Source organism: Sturnira hondurensis, unplaced genomic scaffold (genome assembly GCF_014824575.4).
Source record: "Sturnira hondurensis isolate 20B ecotype Veracruz unplaced genomic scaffold, ASM1482457v3 Scaffold0015056, whole genome shotgun sequence".
NCBI classification, from domain to species: Eukaryota; Metazoa; Chordata; class Mammalia; order Chiroptera; family Phyllostomidae; genus Sturnira; species Sturnira hondurensis.
The window spans coordinates 283,809-305,385 of NW_028087687.1; the positions used below are offsets into that span (position 1 = coordinate 283,809).

At 43.5% G+C, this 21,577-nt stretch overlaps 1 protein-coding gene across 4 annotated transcripts in view; it reads left to right on the forward strand.

Annotated features, from left to right (window-relative positions):
• The window catches only part of ATP8A1 (ATPase phospholipid transporting 8A1), a 215,101-nt gene that overhangs the window by 137,697 nt on the left and 55,827 nt on the right, over positions 1-21,577 (forward strand). For all 4 annotated transcript variants that reach the window (XM_037064230.1, XM_037064233.1, XM_037064231.1 and 1 more), the window contains one exon: positions 10,727-10,899. In XM_037064230.1, coding sequence (XP_036920125.1) covers positions 10,727-10,899 — 173 coding nt within the window. The remainder of the gene's footprint in view (positions 1-10,726; positions 10,900-21,577) is intronic.

Here is a 21,577-nt window from a genome sequence, read left to right on the forward strand (position 1 = left end):
CAAACTTCACTGTTTGGGGAACCAGCCACTGTTGAGTGGCCTCTGAAAGGAATCCAGAATAAGCAAGTTATTGACTTGGCTCCAGAAAAGGAGGGGGAAAAAGAGAATTGGGGCTACTTCAGGTTTTGTCTTGATACGTCCCACGAGTCTAATGTGATACATTTTGTACTGCTTTGAAAAACAGTTTAGGCAGGTTTAAAAAAACCACACCAAGTTTTCCTCCACAGCCAGCACTGGGGCTTGAGTAGTGTGGATTTTCTTTTACCGTTATTAGTGAAGCTGTTTCGGCTTTGTGGCATGAAAATGTTAAGATCTTAGTTTAAGTTGTTAATGTCTCCCTATCAGAAGGAAAGATGTGTCCTGTTGCAAGACGGTTGTTCGAGGACTCTCTGGCCCACGGCGACTCCAAGCGTCTCGCAGGGAAGACAGCCAGCTTTGTTACGTTTGAAAGAAATGGCTTAGTAAAAAATGTAAACATTATAGAAAATGAAAATAACATGGACAAAATGATCTCTTCTCTTTTCCTCTGATTTAAGACGGTGTCTGCCCCGAGCCCAAGTATGTGGTTGTAAAAACTTCCATCACACACCCATTGTTTGGTCTCCTAAGAACTGAGTGTGTCCCCTTTTCTTAAACAAAACCCAGTAATCTTGGCTTGTGTGCAAAACCTTAAGTGAAGTTGCTCACAAATTCATAGTGTTTCTGTTTCGAGAAATATTTCCTCTCCCAAACCTGAATATTCTTTTTCTATTTCTCTCCCTCCCTCCTCTCTCTGTCTCTCTCTGTCTCTCTGTCTCTCTCTCTCTCTCTCTCTCTTGGCTAAACATCTGAACTCTCCCAAGAGCTCCCTGTGACCTAGAACTACAGATACATGCTTCCTAACCATTCTGCCACCTTCTGTGTGCCAGGTGTATCTGCATACACTAGCCTGTGCCTCTGAGGGGCTAGTGTTGTTCGCTCAATTACACAGAGAGACTTTGAGTCCACATAGCCAGCCAGCCAATGCAGGAGCCCGAATTTCAACCTAGATTGTGCTGAGTCCAAAACTGTAGGCTTTTTGCTTTTAAATAACTGTACTTTCTCCAGTGGTGGCTGACGCTCAGTGACAGAAGGAAGCATCCTGGGAGGCATCCCCCACATTGTCAAACCTGCCCCTACCTCCTTTCCCACTCGTCACCGGGGCTACAAAGCAGCTGAAAAAGCGATGCCCTCCTGGAAAATGGTGGGCTCGGAGCATCTTGCGTTTATGGGATTCAGGAAAGACCTCTGTTTTGTTTTACGGATACAATTGAACATAAGGTTTTATTGAATGTGCATGCAAAAATAACAGAAATGATGTGCATTTGGGATTTGCACTGAGAAAATACAGCATGTTCTTCTGTATTCCTACATTAATTAATTCAAACGATTAAGAAAATGGGCCCAACATTAGTTTTCTCTGTGGTTCTGGGTAACGATTTCTCACAGGCCCCAGTTGTTTACTATCGCCAAACCATTGATTTGGTAATTTGCTTATTTTCAAAAAAATCGCTTGTGTGTTCTGAGCAGCCGCATCCTGGCTGGATTGAGGGCAGTAGGAGAGGCCGTCACTGCAGCCACCGCTGCTCCTGCAGCCCGCCTCCTTCTGCGCTTGACTCACTGCCGCCACTGGGGAGTGTTTAATACCAAGCTCGGAATAAGTGTTTAGGGGCCTTTCAGTGGTGGTTTGAAATAATTACCGTGAGGGCTTTGGTAAAAGCCTTTACCCACAAAACTATTTAAATTATATAATTATATCCCCACCTCACTCTTCCTTCTTTCCCCTGGGTCTGACTCTCTTTGCTGCGTGCCCCCGCCCCAACACTGAAACATAAACTTGGACCCAGAGTCCGCACTTCCCTGCCTCTGTCTCTCCACGGTACCTGGAGTGAGACTGGATGCCTCTCAAGGAGTTATTTGCCTGATGGAACCTATCATAATCCCAAATCCCAAACCTCTGCCCAGGGGCCAGACCAATTTACCCAAGCACTGTAACTTCCTCTTCTTACCTTCCTCCATGTGGTAACCCTTGACCTTTTTCAGATGGCAGGACCCCACTGGGATACTGGACCATTTCCTCAATTGCAGTGCTTTGTGTCTACTCCCATCCCAGGGACCCCATATCTGTGTATCGGCAAAGCACGGGATGTTTTTCTGTCTGTTTCCCTCTCCGTTGTGTTTAGCCGTATGTATTGATTCCGTGCGCTTGCTTGGCCGCCTTCCACCAGCTGATTTGGAGGACTTCTTTGACCATATGTTTTTAATGACTTCACCTCTATCTTTTCTTACCCATTTTGGAAAGGTTACTTTATGTTGGTTTGTTTCTGTGAGAATATATTTTTAAAGGCCACTTTCTAGTCTGGGAGCTCAGAAACACCAAAGATGTTTAATCAAAAACTGTGTCTGAGAGAGCTGGTAGTCCCGACAGAGATGAGTGTTGAGTGGACTGGCTATGACTAAAGGTAGTTTCTCTCTGCGCTTGGGCAGCTCTGCACAACTTACCACACCTGCAGGAGCCGCAGGAGCTGCAGGTAGGTGCACGGCATAGGGGTGTATGTCAGGTCCAGAGTTCCACTGAGTCAACAACACCGCGCTGGAAAATGATAAAGCCCGATGGTTTATTCATGTTGCTGTTATGGAGGTCCTAAGTCACTCTCTAAGAATGTGGGAACGTTGTCCATACTTGATATGGTCCTAATGCGTTATGAAGGAAGCCCTTGGACTGGTCTGTTCATTTGTCATTTTAGGGTGTGAACATTTGGAGAGTGTAAAAGTTGAGAAAGAATGAAGCATTCCTTGGTCAAAAATTTGTAAATATTTCATGACTCAAATGGTGAAGAGAGGGGGGTCACAGACCACCAAAACAATTAATAAAATACGTATTCATTTAAGATGCTTATATATCCCCTTAGTTGTCATTTGAAATGAATCCATAGTAGATTTTTTATGGTAGATTCTTAGCAAACTAAAGCAAGATGTTTTCAACCCCATTCCCCAGTAAATATATTTACTTCTCTGCTCTTAAAAACAATCAGTAGCTAAAGAAAGCAAGTTGATGGTGTTGTATCTGAAGAGCGTGCCGGCAAACAAGTCCTCTGTGTTTTGTTTATTAGCGTTAGTTATTCTAAACCTAGTGTTTATGTAGTGCTCACTTGTGTGTAATACTATTTTATGTAATTTTTCATATATGCAATCTTATATTTTTATGGGCATTCAAAGTCCAACATGCATCTCAATACGGTCATTGTTGCCAAAAACATACAGGTAATAAAAAAGGAAACACCAAATCAGTTTGTAACTGTCAAGTGATTTTCAGTGTAAAAGTTGTGTCAGGTTACAAACAGCAAAAACTAAGAGATAAAGAAAACGGTCCAAGTAAGTAATTAATTATTTGACCTCCTACCATGTACTAAAGGGTGTGTGTCATCTGAGAGGAGAGAATGCTCTCCTAGAGCTGAGGGAATGGCAGGTTTCACATACCTTTTATGTGGTGGGAGAAGTGGCTGATAGAGCTGAGCATTGGCAGTCAAAATGTGGACTGAAATGAAATTGCCATTGGGTGATTTCAAAGGTAAACTTAACCCCTGGCCGGCATAGCTCAGTGGATTGAGCGTGGGCCTGCAAACCAAAGGATCGCGGTTCGATTCCCAGTCAGGGCACATGCCTGGGTTGCAGGCCAGGTCCCAGCAGGGGACTCATGAGAGGCAACCATACATCGATGTTTCTCTCCTTCCCTTCCCCTCTTAAGAAAAATAAATAAAATCTTTTAATTTTTTTTAAATAAAATTTTTTAAAAAGTAAACTTAAAATTATCTCAATGATAATTTGGGTTGCACTGATGTGGTGCTTTGCTGGACAGTGTGCAGATCTTTTCTCATCATGAGTTGGTGCCTCCATCAGACCTGAAATCAGATGAAGGGAAAGAACTAATGTTGCTCAGATGTCAACTCTGAGCTAGGCACCACATAGGGCCACTGACTCACAAGCGAAGGAGTTAGCACATTTCATCACCACAATAACCCTGCAAAAGACATGTGAAGCCAGTTGTGTACATGAGAAAAATTTGATTTAGAGAAGTCAAGTAACTTGCCTGAAGGAAGATCGCCATAGTGGTGGAGCAGTGATTCAAACCAAGCCATTCTGACCATCGAATAGAGATGGTTGAGTAGGAAAAACAACGAGGCAGCCGACAGGATGCTCCTTTACTCCTCCTGGTGGGGAAGTGTGTTGCTGGACCGTGCAATGAACTCAACCGTGACACCTTTTCCTATAACGCACAATGTAAGTCTCTCTGGAACAGCCACCCTGTGAAGCTGCCTCGTCCAAAAGAGTTTGGGAGTTCTTGGTGTCTTTTCTTAAGTTGGTGGTTGAAACTATTTCTTATTTCTCATTTAGTTTTTTTTCCTTTTACATCACTGAGGACTTTTTTTTTTCAAAGTAAAACATTTAATATTTCCTTTTCAAAGAAGGTGGGAAATGTTTGGTTAGTTTGTTTTTGCCCCACTCCCAGCCACCCGAAGCTGCGGACAGCCTTGGGTGCCCAGCCGTACAGCCTGTTGTGGCGTCTGGAACTGGACTGCTGTACGATGTGGCTCCGTCCTCTGGGGAGCCCTGTGGCCAGCCTTGACTTTTTAACATCCCTCCTGTTTGTGGTCGCACATTGGACCGCTCTTTGTGGACAGTGGTTTTCTCTGCACTGATGGTGACTTGTGCACATCAGCTGACAAGTTATGAGGAGTTAGTAATCCTTTATAGGGGCCGAGCCACCAGCAGGCTTCCTGTTTGAGCAGAGTCACCATCTTTGTTCAGTAAGATTCCTGCAGGCGTTTTCCAATAACATTGCATTGTGCCCTTTTTATGGAAAGTAAGTGAAAAAAAGAAATCTGTGGTGCTGACACTGAAGTACAAGCTTCATAAACTTAAGTCCCTTCTGTCAAGGGTGACAGCTGAGTGTCTCCCAAAAGCAAGTCATCATTAGCCCCAGTTGTGGGCTTATTTCACTTAACTGGTGGCTAACTTGTGAAGGAAAAGAACCAATCCAAGAACAATGAAATAAATGGTTAAACACTGTATCTGAAAGTCACAGTATAGTCTAGAATTTTGGTATCTTATTTATTCCTTCCTGGGAATGGAATCCTCCTTATAATACAACTTTTATCGTTTGACCCACAGACACATGACAGATTCCCAGGAATAAATATAAATGCCAAGTACTTAATCATATTAAGACCCAAATACCAACATGTACTTTGCACTAAATATGTTTAAATATACTTTTTTTTCTTGTAACTCTTGCTGTTTGGGCTTAGCCTTGCTAATGACACCCCCTGAGATACAGAGTCGTGACCGCACATTGTTTGCTGTCCCTGTAGGTGACCGTGGCCCCAAAGTGAGGTGCAGAAGCCACTACCATTAGGTGCTGCGTGTTGGGCTGTTTCCCCATACCCTTCACCTCTTCTCTGCTTATAGACTTGGCTAACCAGTCTTCTAGTCATGGGTTAGATGCCTTTATTTTTCCTTTCCTCGGGGATATTTCCACATTCTCTATGAGGGTGTTCCTTGGACATCTTCCTAAGTAAGCCCATCTGTCCTATAAACTTCTGAAAAGAATCAGGGGCAAAAAACGAAGGCTAGAAGCTGCAAGGGCCGTTTTTACGCAGGTGCTTTGAGCCACGTTGTGCATTGGGCCATCAAAAACGTTGTTCTTAGGTGGCCTGGCATATCCTTTGCACATCTGGTCTCTGGGTTCTTTAGACTGTTCCAAGCAGGATTTTTGCCAAGGTGAAAATGACATCTTGCATGCTGTGATCCTTTCCAAAGAAACTGGGCTTTCAATTCATTTCGCTATAAAACTGTCAGATTTCATTGTCTTGGGTGCCCTCTGTGATTTTTATCAAGGGTTTTTTCCTGGTAAAGGTCATATAAAAATAATGAGAAAGATTACCATAAAGCTGCCCGTTTCTGATTTCTGTAAGATTATTGTTGTCTTAGGAACTTGTTATCTGTTTTTCCAGGCTATACCCTGAAGATTCTAATGGAACTTTTTAAAAAGTTTCTGGTCAGAGTTATCTTTGTGCGGAATCCTACTTGGCCTAAGTATCTGCCACATGTCTTTCTTTCTTTTTCTTCTCCAAGCATCTGTCCTATAAACCAAATGTATATTGTTTGCTTTCTCTTAGCCTGCTGTTACACAGCCTGGCTTGATCACTAAGTAGCTGATCAAGTTGTTCGTTATGTTATATTCTTTAGATAATTTATATCATTTAAGACAGAAGTAGGCATTGGATCATAGCTTCCACTTTTCCACTTTGTTCTCCATTTTTCCTATAAGATAAGCATATTAGCATTTTACTTGTCGTTCTAATTAAGAGTATCCAAGATTATACATGAGTTTTATAGGCAGCAAAAAGCAGTCCTCAAAATGGTGAGACAAGGAAACCCTTGTAACTTACCACAAGATATATTCTCTATTCATTAATAATTTAGTTGTTCTTGTATTACTAAGCTTTTGTTCATGTTATTTCATGTCTTCATCAGGGACCCCTTTCCAGAAGGGAAAAACAGATATAAACAGATAAGCTACAATATGTACATCATGCTATGTTGCATAGGTATAAACAAAGTATTTGAAAAATCTGAAAGATAGAAATATTCATGTCACTGGGAAGATGACGGTACAAGAGAGTTCTTCCCCCTGGCTCAAGAGCCAGGGAGGATCTAGTTCTGGCTCAAGAACTAGGGAGGGTTAGGGAAAGGGGAATTTTTAGGCTAAGAGGACTTCTTCCTGGTATGAATGTGCTCAGTAAAGCAGGTAGATGTTTGCTGAAGCAACAGGGTTCAAATTGGGGATCTTGAGAAGATCTGGGGTAACCTCTGGGAAGCGTGGAGTCCGGTGGCCATGGAGAAAAGTCCAGCTCGGTAGTAACGAGCACCCATGGAAGAGAAGAAAGTGGAGTAGAGCCTGTCCTCGTGGGGAGGTAGCAGTTTCATTGTCAAGACAGGACGGAGGAGGAGGCTGGTTGTGGCCTGCCTTGTGAAGTGGCAAGGCAGGAGAGCGCGGGAGGAGGTCCAGGGGCTGAGGGCTTCTCCTGAGCGCTCGCCTGTGGGCAGAGAGGGTAGGGTGGAGTGACTGCCTGACGTGTGAACCCGGGAGGCACAAGGAATTCCCCCTCTCCCTGTGGACCCCCCTTACCTGCATCACTGCCTGCCATGGCGCCCCCGAACCCCAGCCCTGGCCCGGCTGCCTCCCCAACTGCCTTTCCCGCTGGCGCGCCCTATTATGGCAACAGCTGCTCCTTCTCTCAGCCCACAAAGGGGACTGTGTAACGCGAGGAAATGCAGAGCTTTTATTTTGTGGTACATGTGGTCTTTTCCTCTTGTACAGATTTGGCTTCTCATTTATATATTTTCACTTTCACATGACACTAAGTTTAAATGTTTAAACATTTCCCCCCTCCAGTAGCCAAAAAGAAAACAAAGCAACAGTTAATATCATAATAAATTTATTTCTAGCTACAGGAGATAAGCTTCAATGCAATAGGGCCATAAAGCACGGCTCCGGGGCTTAGGGGAGAAGCAATAAACTTTTATAAATAAAAGAATTTTAAAATACTCCTGGCAGTATAAATAAGGGTAAAATATAACTTGTAACTGGCGACACACAGCCAACACCAGTGCTACTTGAGAAGGAAAACTACAAACTAAAATAAGGAAGTGTTTGCAGCTTTTTTGGTGGTGTTACCTCGCACCCTAGGTGGCCGGCTGCAGAATGCAGTGAGAAGCTTTTGACTCACCTTCGGGAATTTTATCTCAGTTACCTCTCCGGAGACCTTTTGATTTGCTGAAGATCTGTGATAATCACCAAGGATAGCCCGGGGACTGATGCCACCAGTGAGAGAATTCTCAACGAATGTTAAGGTGTCAGAGAACACCTCCCAAAGCGGAGAGCAGGGGCGCAGGAGACTGCCCCGCAGGCCAGTTTAGGGGGGAGCCGGCACAGCTCGGGGTTGACTCGACTCTCGGCCTTGCTCTGCAGCGGATCTTTAAAGCAATTCGCAGTCCTCCGGAGGTCCGTCTCAGGTTTCACTTGGATTTTCAACTCAGGAGACAGTTGGGCTTTAGAAAAAATACAGTGGCATTTCAGTGAGCAGTGCTTCGGTTTGAAAGACTATTAAAAATAATGTTATTCCTCTAGAAAATTAAGAAGCAAGGGAATGAATACCTCTTACCTCTCTCTTCTCTCCCTCCCTCTCTCTCTCTCTCTCTCTCTCTAATCAGAAATATAATAAAGGGGACATGGAATGCTGTTAATAGGACGAAATCAGAATTCCTCAGTACTCTCACTCAATAAAGTCATACTTCCCCAGTCTCCGTAATCACAGGCCAACTGTGTTTGTCGCTGGGAAGCAGGTTAGACGTGGCCTCTCCCCTCCAGGACCTGTGGGCTTCGGTAGCTCTGAGTGAGTGGACCTGGCAGTGGAGTGAGTGTGGGAGGCTCGGTCAGGTGAGCTCGGTTTAGAAGGTGGTAGACCTGGCATTCCAGACACAGGAAATCAAGGAGCTGAGGTGGGGAAGGGAAGCAGAGCGAATGTTACTAGGGCTTCCATTGTGGAAAGCCTTACATGCCATTTTAAGGAGCTGGGAATATTTCTAGGAAGCCGTAGAAAAGAGAACGAGCAGAGACATGATCTGTGTTTTAAATTTGTTTTATAAAGAGAAACCTCTGTTGGCGGTAAAGCGATGACAGGTGGTGAGGCCTCTGGGGAAGCGGCAGCAGAGGGAATGTGTGGGCCTCTGTTTATAATGTGCTCGGCCTGGTGCTGTCTGAAGTTGAATCTGTTTTTGGCTGGATTGTGCAGAGAAAGGACAAGCTTACAAAGCAATTTCATTCTCAGTTTCAATTCACTACTTAGTAGCCATGCGTTCACGGGCAGGGAACTTGAACTCTTGTCTCATGTTTCCCATCTGCAGAATGGGAATAACAGTAGAGCCTTCTGCCTGCGGTGGTAATAAGTTTAACTGAAATGTTGTATCTGTGTGTGTAGCCCTTAGAAGCAAGCCTAGTGTGTGGTACACGCTGAATATTGTCTCATTTCACTTTTATTGTTGGTCAGTCCATTGATGTCCTTGTTGGTTCACTTAACCTATGTGAAGACAGCCAGTTTTTAGACAATCCTGGCTAATCTGCTACAGATTGTCATTGATAAATTTTGCTTGAACCATTTCACTGCCATTTTTTTAACCTCCTTTTCTTAATTCCTCCTGGGCCAAAAATGTCCAGCAGGAAATAGGAAGGTGAAGCCTATAAATTAAAACAGCTATTTCCCCTCAGTGTGACGTGTGAACAGAAAATTTTGCGAAGAACACTGCGACATGGTGGTCCTTGGTGTCAGCGGGTGACAGCGGATGAGGGAAGTGTTAAGGCAGGCCCCGGTGCTGGGAAAATTGGGCGGTCTTACTTTACGCTGCAATCTGGTTCTATTACTTTGATAAACAGGTTCTGAAATGCCAGAACATAGCATGAAGCACATTTGAATATGATTGCAGAAACACCTTCAAAAATCCCCAATATAAAATTTTAATCACCTCTGCCTTTGCTTCCCTCCTTGTGAAAATAACTTTGAAATGACTGTTCCATATTCTTAAATTGGAACAATACTTCTGTCTCCCATGAATGTAGTAAAAGGTATTATGAGTGTTTTCATTGAAGGTATAGTTTATTATATGAATATATGACATATGTATATTTGTGTTTATTACCCAAGTAACTGCAGGCTCAGATATTTGCACTCGGAACAGAACTCTGGAAGGAGGGACTGGTTCCTTCCTTTTTCCCTGTGTGGAGCGAGCGCCCTGCTTCTTCGCGATGTTGGGGGGCTTTTGTGAAACAGGAAACAGGTCCCCTTAGGCTAGAGGAAGAATTTGTAGGATTTGGGGAGAACAACTAAATATCCTGAAACGTTTTGCCTTTGAAGAGCTGGGAAAGCAGTTCTTGACAGAGAGAGACTGACACAGCTGCCCTGTGTAGTGGAGGTGAACAAAGCCTTCCTTGCCACTAAAGGTTTGCATTGTGTCCGAACATGAACTCTTCATTGATGGAAGGGGTTTTCATTTGATCCGTCAAGATTACCGAGCCGTATGTCACCATCCCCAGCAAAAATACAGCATCATGAAATAATGATTAAAGTTACAGAAGCCAATTCATGAAGTGGCAGGAGATTATAGATGCTGCATTTTCTCCTGTTGGTTACTGGGAATTAAGTTTCAGTCGCGTTGAGGATTTCTGAAAGAATACCTATAAATTATTTAAATCATATTCCCCAACTCTCTCCTGGATTTTTGGCCAAGCAGTTTGGATGAGTTCATCAATTAGGGCCATGTCGTTTTTTAATAAGACCGTTTACTGGACATGTTTTTGCAGGATCGTGCTTGTGTGGTCAGAGTGATAGGCAAAGATGGTAAAGGAGTCGGTGCTTTGTGATCTAGTCCCGAGCCTGTAGTGAACACGTGTGTGACTTCAAGCAAGTAACTTGCTTTTCCTGATCACGTTGGTCCCATCTCCCTCGAGTGGCTTTTGAGAGAATTAAGTACGTGGAGGCACATGAAAACCTCTTGAAGCAGAAAAGGCGCTGAAAATAACTAAATGTAGTTGCCGAACATCCTTAACGTGGAACAAACGGGCATTTTGTTTGTGTGTTTAATTTTGTAGGGAACGAGGGAGACTCTCAGTCGTCACTGCGTTACCCTCGGTGATGCTCTTCGGAAAGAGAATGACTTCGCTCTTATAATTGATGGGAAAACCCTCAAGTATGCCTTAACTTTCGGGGTACGGCACTATTTCCTGGACTTAGCTTTGTCCTGCAAAGCTGTTATTTGCTGCAGGTAAGTTCTCCTGAATATTGTCTGATTTTGGTAGAGAGTGACTTTATCCTAAGTTCCCTGACTCTGAAAGTTTCTTAAAGTTATTCTACCCAGAATTTGTAAATGTCACATTATTTATTAGTAACTCGGACTCAAGGTTCCCAAACTGAGGTGGAATTTATCAGCAGAGTTTTTGAAAGTGAGTCCTAAGGATCCCTAATAGCTACTGTTCACAGTTAGAATTGGCAGGTTTCTTGTCATTTTCTTTGTTTAAAATCCATGTTTTACCTGCATTCCCAACTAATGTTATTTCTGAAAGGTGCTGGGTTCTGCACCTAAATCTCTAACCCCGCTGCCCAGGTTTATCTTGGGGAATGGCGTGGAGGGAGGCATGCACTGAGTCATATTCCAAATAGCTGAACATTTCCCCCAAGGCTCAGCTATTTGGAAAATAATTATTGACTGTACAGCCCTTTAATTTATGATATTGCCCTCTAACTTATAATATTGTCTGTATCCTAAAATAAAATCTGTTTCGAGCTATCAAGTCTTCATCGTAGACTTGTATTTTTGTAAACCATCCAGTCCTTCCTGGACTTCTTGTCAAAGACTCTTGCCCGTCCATCTCTTCTTCTAAACTGTTTAAACTATGTCTTCCTGAAATTGAAGGTAAATTTGTAACCGCGCCCAGTCCCTTCCCATCTGGTCACCATGCTACCTAAGGATGTTCCTCTTCGGCATCCAGGCACCGAATCTGACCAGCTAGCTGCTCAGACGAGGTCCAGAGTAGCAGTCTCTCCAATTCCTCTCCCTTTCTCTGGGAGATGAACTGTTAGCTTCTGAAGAGTTTCTTGGAATCTGTGCTTTAAATTTTCTCTTTAAAACTGTACTATTTGCTTTTATTATTTTATTTAAAATGTATTCATTTTTAAAAGAATGTTATGAGTGTCAAATCTTTTTTTGTTTTTGTTTTGTTTTTTTGGGGGGGTCCAGGCTTAGTCACTAAACATTCTGTGTATAATAATAGTCTCCAAACTTATAAGCCATACCATGTTGATGTTTCCCAAATTTCCATGGAAATGTACTCTGTGAAGTGTAGTTCAAATCATACTTAATAACAAAAGTACTTAATAAGTACTTAATAATCATATTTAATGAGTACCCTTAATAAGCACCATGTCAGCTTATCAAATTGTATCATAATCACAGAATTGAGTTGCTTTTTCTTCTCAATTGCATGTGTTAATAAAAAGATTACCATAAAGCTTCTGGAAAAAATATTGCACAGATAATTAATGTTAGTAATAATTAGGCTCTCTTGCTTAATCGTGAAGAAAGAATTAGAAATTTTTTTATCCTCACTATGTCATTTTCACTTTGGTATCCTCATGCATTTTATTTTATTTTATTTTATTTTATTTTATTTTATCTTTATCCAAGGACATGCTTATTGATTTGAAAGAGGGGGGACAGGAAAGAGAAATGTCAATGGGAGAGGAAAACACTGATAGGTTGCCTCTGATACATGCCCTGCCTGGGGTCAAACCAGGGACCTTTTCGTTTACAGGTTGATGCTCCAACCAACTGAGCCACACTGGCCAGGGCCTCGTGCTTTTTAAAACATGTGTTTCCAGTAACTTCTCTTGGTTCCCTGCTGATCTCTAGAAGTCTTAGTAATGTGCAACCCTGACACTTTTCATCGGGATGACATTGTGCCAGACTTGGTTGTTCAATCATTGTCACTAATGGGATCACAGAGACCAAGAAAAGTGTTCTCGAAAACACATTAAGTGATATGACTGTTGGCATCTGTGTGGAAACAAAACAGAGCCCAGAGCTACTTAGATAAAAGGACTAGTTCCCTTGAGTCTGCAGCATCTGCCCTGTGCCTACTGTGTGCCAGACGTCGATGGTACACACACAAGATGAGTGAGATCTCCCGCCTGCTCTCCTTCCAGTACCTTTCTTTCTGCTCAAGTAGAAAGAATCACAGTCCGTTTGAAAGATGTGGGAGGCCAGAGTTCAAAATGCAGTCCCAACAGCTGAGCTCCATTCTTGCAGCATTGCTTAACACTGTACCTCCCACCATTCTTCAGAAACTTGAGCCACAAATTAAACAATAGCAGAGGGAGAGAAAAACTAGCAAGCAGCGTCAAGGGAGCAAAAGTATGTTCCGTGCTTGTGAAATTCCCTCCCGAGATTCTTGTTCCGGACACTCATGAGTCACATGGACCTCCAGGTCCCCGGGACGGACTCACACCCTGCCGCGCACGTGCAGCTCGGCTCCGCAGCCCAGCCTATAAAGATGTGTGTGGCCCCTCCTTCCCTCCATCCTGCTTTATGGGTGTTGGAGGACCACAGAGGCCCCTGTGCAGACACTGGGGTTTATTTAGAGTTTTAGGCTTGCTGTTTCATTTTGCTTTTTTTTTTTAAGTAAAATGTCTTTCCTCGGCTTTTCTTTTTCTTCTAATTGCCTTGATAATCTCTCTTTTCCCGTAAGGACTGTGGTTCAGCTTCCGGTCTGGCTTTGAGAATTTATCTAAGCCCATAATTACGTCAGTGCCCCTGCCCAGTTTATGTCTCTGCACCTTCTTGGCCTGGTGCCTGTTGGAATTTAACTGTTGGCACAGACCATCTTCGTGTCATTGAGCTTACTGACTTCCAAGTATAATCTCCACGATCATGCTCCTCCCCCTGGGCAGGCGTAGGTGAGAAATTCTGCAGCTCACTCTGTCCCGTGACACGCAAGTGTCTTTCCTGGGTTTTTCGATGATTACCTTCTCCCAGCCTCAGGAAATTCTCTATTTAACTTCATTATAAGAGATGCTCCCGATAAATACTGAAGATTATTTCAAAATATAATGCGGTACTGTTTCCCAAATTCCTTTATGTTCACTCTGGCCCTATGGGCTTTCCCTCAGACTTCTATTTCTTGTCAGTCTGTGCAGGAAGACAGTGGAGGGGAGGCCTTCCCATAATGGATAAGGAAGCCCTCCATACCAGTGACAGCTTTCAGCATTACGTCAGCCTCGTTCTGCCCTGCCATTATCAGCAGAAAGGGCAGAAGGCAGTTTTTAGTGTCCGCCTAATTGACACAGTTATGAAAGATGAGCGTTTTCCCTGAGGAGTCTGCAGTGGAATTGAAAGAAACAGTTGTTCTCTGTCGCAGTCACGAAGTCTCTTACCACCATTTTCTGAAGGGAATATTCAGAGACGGAAATAATGCCCGCACCCCCAAATTATTCAGGGCTTTGGAGTCCTGGTTTTGGTTTACAAAGGGAAGCTTGCATGTTATTCCTCAAATATTTTTTGGAGTATGTAAAATCCAAGAAGTAAAATGAAATCTGGTTTTATCAGTCTATCGGGTACTGTATGTTCATGACTACCCCACAGCTTTCTTTCTTACCTCTGTGCGCATTTACCTGTGTAACGTGAGCAGTTTAATGGAAAACATGCATCTTGCATGAGGGCGGTTTCTGATCAGTTTTCCTGGTGATAAACAGAAACTACACTTTGTGGGCCTCGTCCCTCTGCTCTCTTACTCAGGTACACCCATTCTTATCATTGGGTGTGATCACAGATGCTTTCGAAGAACAAATGAAAGCGACGGACCATCTCCTCCAGAATATACACGTGCACCCAAATGTGCAATAGTAAATGCACCATGTCAGGGGTTTCGCAGACTCCCTGAAACTCCTTGGACGGGTGGAGGAGGGAAAAGGCTCACTCCAAGAGTCGTGGAGATTTGCGTACACAGTCGCCTCAGGAGCTAATCTGCAAAGTAACTATCAGAAAATAATTTTTCATCTTAGTTACCGATATTTTGTGCCCTAAGTGCTTACGGCTTATATTGGTGTCCTGACACCTTAGCTGGGGATTCCCAAAATTCTCATTCTTTTTTTTTTAACTCTAATACTTTTTATTTAATTCTTGTTCAAGTACAGTTTTCTGTCTTATATTCCCAGCCCTGCCCCCCCCCCCCGGTGCTCCCCACCTCCAAAAATCTTATTCTAATGCTCCCTTTCCGGCACTGCAGATACCTAATGGTATCTCTCGGGCCTTGGTTTTGTGGCCTGTGAAATGTGGAGCTTGGCATAGAGCCATCATGCAAGTCCTCCAGGGAGCCTGATGTCTGAAGCAGCCAAGACTGGAGCTTCTCTGGCTTGGAGAGGTGGGGAGCCCTGCCCACACGCACGCTTCCAGGGTCACCTCTCTCCAGCGCAGTAGCTTCTGGGCCAGAAGATTTCTCTGAACCCTTTCTTTCTTTCTTCCCTTTTTGGGGTGGGGGGATGAACCATACTTCTGCTGGCCACTCTGTGCTGGGAAGATTCTGTCTACTGCTTGGATTAACTTAATTTGGGGAAGCCTCAGTTCCCCCTCTCTCAACGCTCCCTCCAGAAGAGAGTGGGGACACTGCAGTGCAGTATTGCCGTGCGTTAAATCGCATGTGGTTTCTGAGATCCTCATCAGTTCGCATAACCCAGCCTTTCAAAGAATTTTACGTTTTTTTCTGTAGTTGTCAGTTTCATTTAAACCTATATTGAAACTTATGTTCTGTGACAGTTGGTTGAAAATTGGCCTAGAGCCTCCAGCTCTTAGACTGTCTCGTAATCACCGCTCCTCTACATAATTTATGTACTCATGTCTTCTGAAAAGCAGGAGTGAAATTGAAGTGAGCATTTTCCCCTACTTGCAACATCTCTAATCAAAGTTTAACCCCCGTTCAGGCGATTTCCCTACAGTGCATAAAAAAACACTTGACCTCAGTGAGCGTCGTCACTCAGGAGCAGCATTCCAGGCAAAACCTTTCACCTCAGCCCCATCAAGGGACCCTCCAAGATGTCTGAAGGGACACATTGCATACTTTCTGTCATAGCTTGAGTGCATTAAGTAAAGGATTTCTTTGCTTCTTGTATCTACTTCTTAAATATTTTAAGATTGTTTTAAACTTTAAGGAGTTCTCTGAATAAATGTTCTAGTTAAAGAAAGTCGTCCTAAAGCACAAATGACGCGCTAATAAATGCTCAACAGACATGCCTTTAAATAAAAAAAAAGAAGCTTGAGAACATCGTTGAATGCCAAAGCAGATGTTTGGCTTTGAGAAAACTCACAAACTATTAACGAATGTCAACCGTATACTTGCTTCCAAGATAATATGAATAAATGTTGGAATTGTTGAGAGAGTATTTCACACATGGCTAAAAGAGGACATAGCAAATACATTTTATGCTTTCTCAAAATGCCTGTTTTTTTCTTTAGCATAACATAACATTAAGTCGCTCCGCCCTGTTGATCTTACCTGCTATTCCGTCTCTGCCGAGTGATGTTAAAGGACCCGCATGGTGTTCAGTTAGGATGTCCACCACCAGGGAAGTTCATATTCAACAGTAACGTATCTGAAATAGATGAGAAATCTCAATGCTATTGAATCTCACTGTAATTGGATATCACATAGTTTTAGAAGTGGCTGAATTAGGATGGACCACCATGACCAACACAATCACACACATACACACGCACACACATCAGAACCTCAGATCATATCAATGTTCTGATAGAGTAGACCTGTACTGGAAAGTATATGATGTGTAAGTGTGCAGGTCAGTGAACATTCACCAAGTGAACACACGCCTGTATCGAGCAGCCAAGCCTGCCAAGAGCCCAGAAACCCCCCAACACTCCTTTTACGTCCAGCTCTCCCCAGAGTAACTGCTATCTCTATTTCCATCACCAGCCTCTTAAGTGATGTGTTATTCATTTCAGTCTTCTTCTGTTTTGTATCTTCCTAACTTGGAATCTGTGGATAGATCTTCTATAACTGCATTCCAATTTTTGATGATTCTTTTCTGTTCAACAATTGTATGCACAGCACTCTGCAGCTTTCCAGGAAAGGCCTCCCAAAAGCTTCTCATAAATCCATACATCAGCACTCTAATGCTCCAGTCAAATGCAAATCCGCCTAATGGATTGCTTACAGTTCTCCTTCAGTTCTTCAGTGCGAGAATGAAAGGGCTTCGTTTTCCAGTTTGCTAAGGACGTGATTTACCGAGCCTGCCACATTTCTCTGGTCTGTCAGTCTGCTGACTCAAGGGTGAGGGAAAGGGAAGCATTGAGTTAATGTGGTGTTTCGGGTTCTCCTTAAACCCATGATGGTTCCTAGTGACGATCACCCATTTAGTAAAGCTGTCTGAGCCAGCCCAAATTAGGGTAAGTTAAAGGCTTAGTGTCTGGGGCCAGGCTGGTGATCCAGGAATCAAGACCAGGTGGGGTGTGGGCCATGACTGTCTAACAGCTGCAGGCCACGGAGTCAAGGGAGAGGAGAGACAGCGTCCCAGGGCAGGGATGGTCTTGGAGAACCAAAGGCGGATCACCACGGGGTCAGAGAGACAAGTAACAGACATGAACGAGAAGCTTCAAGTTCAGGCATGAAAGAGGAGATGGTCCCAGGTGGCATTCTCTCAGAGGGGGGCAGTATTTTATAGAGCAAAGATGAGCAAGCCTTCTCCGTAAAGGGATAGATGATAAATATTTTAGGCTTTGTCGGCAATACGGTGTCTGTCACAGCTGCTCAACTCTGCCATTGTAGCATGAACTGATGGAAAACACAGGCGCTGCGGGATGTGGCCCTGGGGCCCGGGTCAGCCAGCCAGCCCCTGCTGTGGAGCGGCTGTGGCTGCGAATGAGTGTGGAGGGAGTTGGCTCTCCAGGCTTACCCAGAATATTGATGGAGTGTATCCGAGTGCCCTCACCCGTGATGTCCAGACTCTTTCCTTGAAAATGGGGACCTTTCCCCATCTCGCCTGGCGTGTTTCCCTGTCTTCGCGCTTCTTCAAAAATGGCCGACACTCTTTCTGTAGCGACAGCTGCACGGCCCAGAGATGCCATCCGACTTCTCTGTGCTCTTGGATTCAAGATAACCCCCTAAAATGAAGATAGTTCCAGCGGTCTGTTTGTTTTTAAGTGAGGTGTCCATAAATATTTATATAGTTCAGCAAGGAACGTAAGAGGAACCCAGGACAACCACAAACATCAGATCTCGCTTTGTCACCAAACCAACCTCCCTCTGCCCCAGGAGTGCCAGCCAGCAAGGGGTGACCAGGGAATGCCCGGACGGGGTTAGGCAGGAAGATGGACAAGCCAGCCTTCGCCCGAAGCTGCAAGCACCCTGGAGTCTTAAACTGACACGAGTTTTCGTATTTTTGTCATTTAGTTTTTTTCTTCATTACCAGTTGCTTGCTCTTCACTCCGCCATAGGAGAATAATCTCAGGTAGTTATGTGTTCCCATCTTTCATACTTTATTTGTACACACATATAGCTATCAAAAATGTAGAATAGTGTTATATGCGTGTTAAATTAAGGGATAGATGCATATTTATAATAATACTCCACCATACACTTTTGCTCTTTTGCTTTTTCTACAGTTTTAAGACTGGTCCATGTTACTCGATGTAGAACGAGTTTGTTTGTTTTCACTACTTCGTACCATGACATTAATGCATAGGCAGCCTTGTAGCTATCCATTACCATAGTGATGGCCACAGATACTGCCTCTAAATCTTCGCCTCCGTGGAAAGCGCTGAAATGAGCATCCTCTCGATGCGCCCGTATGAGTGTGTTTCTAGCTTGCACACCTAGGAATGGGAGTGCTTGGCTGTGGGCTTCGTGCATGTTTCATCTCGATCAGAATTGTCACGTCGCTCCCAAAGAGCTGTGCTAGCATGTCCTCCCGGGTCCGTGTAGGAGGGTGGCTTTCCCTACCCACCCCCAAACGCGGCATTCCTGAATTTGTAACTTGGCCGATTTGGTTGGTGAAAAGTAGCCCCTTGTTGTGCTGAGTTTCATTTCTCTGAGGACTGGGGAGACTGAGCATCTCTTCACAGAACTGTTCACCTCTCTGGATTTCTGCCTGGGGAGTTCATGCATTCTTTCTTTCCTTCATTCATTCACCACGTTTTCCGAACACTCACGATGTGCCAGGCCTCTTTAAAGGCGCCGTAAATAGAGCAGTGAAGAAGAAAATGTAGTTCGTGCCTTCACACTGTAACTGTTGCTCAAGGAAATTAATACATACACGTTCAAAAGGTGGTCCCTGCCGTGCGGGAGTTAACAGCTGATTTATTATGTATCAGGCAGACTTCTATGAAGTACATGGTAACAGTAGCTGTGGAAAAGGTAGCACACTGAAGGGGACAAGGACACTGACCTCTGTGCTGGGTGTCCTTCTCTTACTTTCCTGCTTATGTATAAGAGTCCCTCGTGTGTTCCGGATAGTGATTCTTCGTTGACCGTAGACATGGCAAAAATCTTCTGGTCTCACTCCCTTCTTAATTCTGCCTGTGGTGTTCTTCCTTGACTAAAAATCATTGACTCTGAGACAGTCCAATTTCATTAATTTTTTCCTTTATGGTTCGTGCTTCTTGAAAACCAAGAATATCTCACAAAGGTACTCTATTTTTCTTCTGCTAATTTCCGAGCTTTCTGTTTTCCATCTAGGTCTCTCATTCATAGTAGAAGTCTATTTTTGTGTATCTTCTGAAGGAGAGGGATCCGCTGTTTTTCATTTCTGCGTAGTGAACAAGCTCTCCCAGTGCCGCCCACTGAACAGTCCCCCCGCCCCGTTCCCTGGGCCGGGGTGCCGCATGCTCTCACACTCAGGCTCCGGGGCCAGACTTCCAGAATCTAAGCCCAGGCTGCACCGATTACTAGCTGAGTTACACATGGCCTAACATCTCTATCTTTGAAATACAGATAAAAATAATTGTTATCGTAGAGGTGGGAGGAATAAATGGGTTAATATATGTATTCAATGCATTGGTAGGCATTCTTAAAAATGATGTTATTCTTAGAAACACTACCAGATTTTCCCTTATGTGGCCTACTTGAGTATTTCTGGTCAGAGGAATACTATCATACATAAAGATCTCTCTGAGCCCTATGGCCTCTCCTGTGTCCTGAACTCTATTTCATCTGATACTAAAATCACTCACCTGGCATTCCTTTGTTTTGTATGTACCTTGTCTTCCCCCCGCCCTCCCCACCCCCCGTCTAAGTGCTTATATTCAAGCCTTCCGTATAATACAGTGACTAAGAATGCTGTCTCTGAACCCACACTGCTTAGGGCTGAGTCCTGACTCTACCACTCACTTGCTGTTTTACCACAAGCAATATAACCTTCCAGTTCCTCAGTGTCTTCATTTGTAAAATGACAACATTAGGGACTTCTCTCACATAGACTCTTTCTGAGAATTGAAGAGCTTAGAACGCAGTGATCAAATGAGTGTTGTCTTACATCTATTAACTGTTATTATAAAGTGTGTCTCTTTTAGACCATTTGTCTGGTCCTGTTTATTTTTAATTCACCCTAAGATTCTATGTCTTTCAATCAGTAAATTCAACACATGTATATTTATTGTAGTTACTGCTATCTTAGGCCTTGTTTTTCCTATCTCATTTTCTGTTTTTCATTTACTATGCTCTTTATTGTTTTTTTCCTCCCCTTACTTTCCACACTAAGTCAGATTTTCTGCTGCTGGTTTGAAAGCTTTATAATCTGTGTCTAAACTATGTCTGGTCATTTCTATAGTTTTAATAACCATATTTACTTATTCTCTGTGTTACTGTGTCTTCCTTTCCCTGCCCCTCCAAACGTACTAAAGTAATTCTGTGTGTTCATCGAGTGTCAGATCTTATTTCTTTGTAAGTAACCTGCTTTTTCTCTCTAGAAGCTTTTAGAAATTTTCCTTAACCTTAATTTAACCATAATGTGTCTGCGAGTAGGTACCTTTTTCTTACATTTCTTTTTGGCACCGCATGAGTCCTTTCAATCTAAGGACACGTCTTTCTTTAATCCTGAGAAATTATCATTCATTCTTTTTCATTGTGACCCTTTTATTCTCTTCTTGGACTCACATTATGTATATGCAGTCATCTCTATTCCCCCATATCTTTTTATTGTTCTTACCATCTTTAGTTTCCTGCTATCTTTTGGGATGGTTTATTTATTTGAACTTTTTTTGTTGTTCAGTTACAGTGGTCCCACCTTTTCCCCACTGCTTACCCCTACCCCCATCCCCCCAACTCCCACAGTTAATTCCCCCCCCCATCGTCCATGCCCATGAGTCCTCTCTTCCCATTCCTTTTCTTGCCCCTTCCCCTTTACCCCCCATCATCCCCTCCCCCCTCCCTCCTGGTCACTGCCAGTTTGTTCTTTATTTCCAAGTCTCTGGTTCTATTTGAACTTTCAAGCTCTATCATACTCACTACTTACCTTACTTTGGGCTTCTTTCTTTTAGCGGTTACATTTTTGTGTGACTTATTATCCAGTTGGTTCTATCTTCCCATATCTTTCCAAGGTTTTTTTAATCATACTTTTTAAAAATTCTTGTTACAGATGTTTTTACTGGTTCTACTTTCTTGTAAGTTATGTATTGCCTTTGTGCTTATGATCTTCTCCTGTCTTGAGACCACGATCCCCCTTTGCCCAAAGGAGAGAAAGGTAAAAGCTGGGTCCTGACTTAGGTCAAGTTGAAGTCAGGGCTGCCTCTGAGCTCTGCGAGTCTCTGCTTTCCCCACTTCTTTACCCACCACAGCTCTTGTTGGAGGCAGCCACATGCTGAGAGAGTCGAAGTGACTTTCAAGTGTCTGTCATCACACACATGTCATTGGCACCTGTCCCTGCCTGGCTGCATGCCCTGAGGT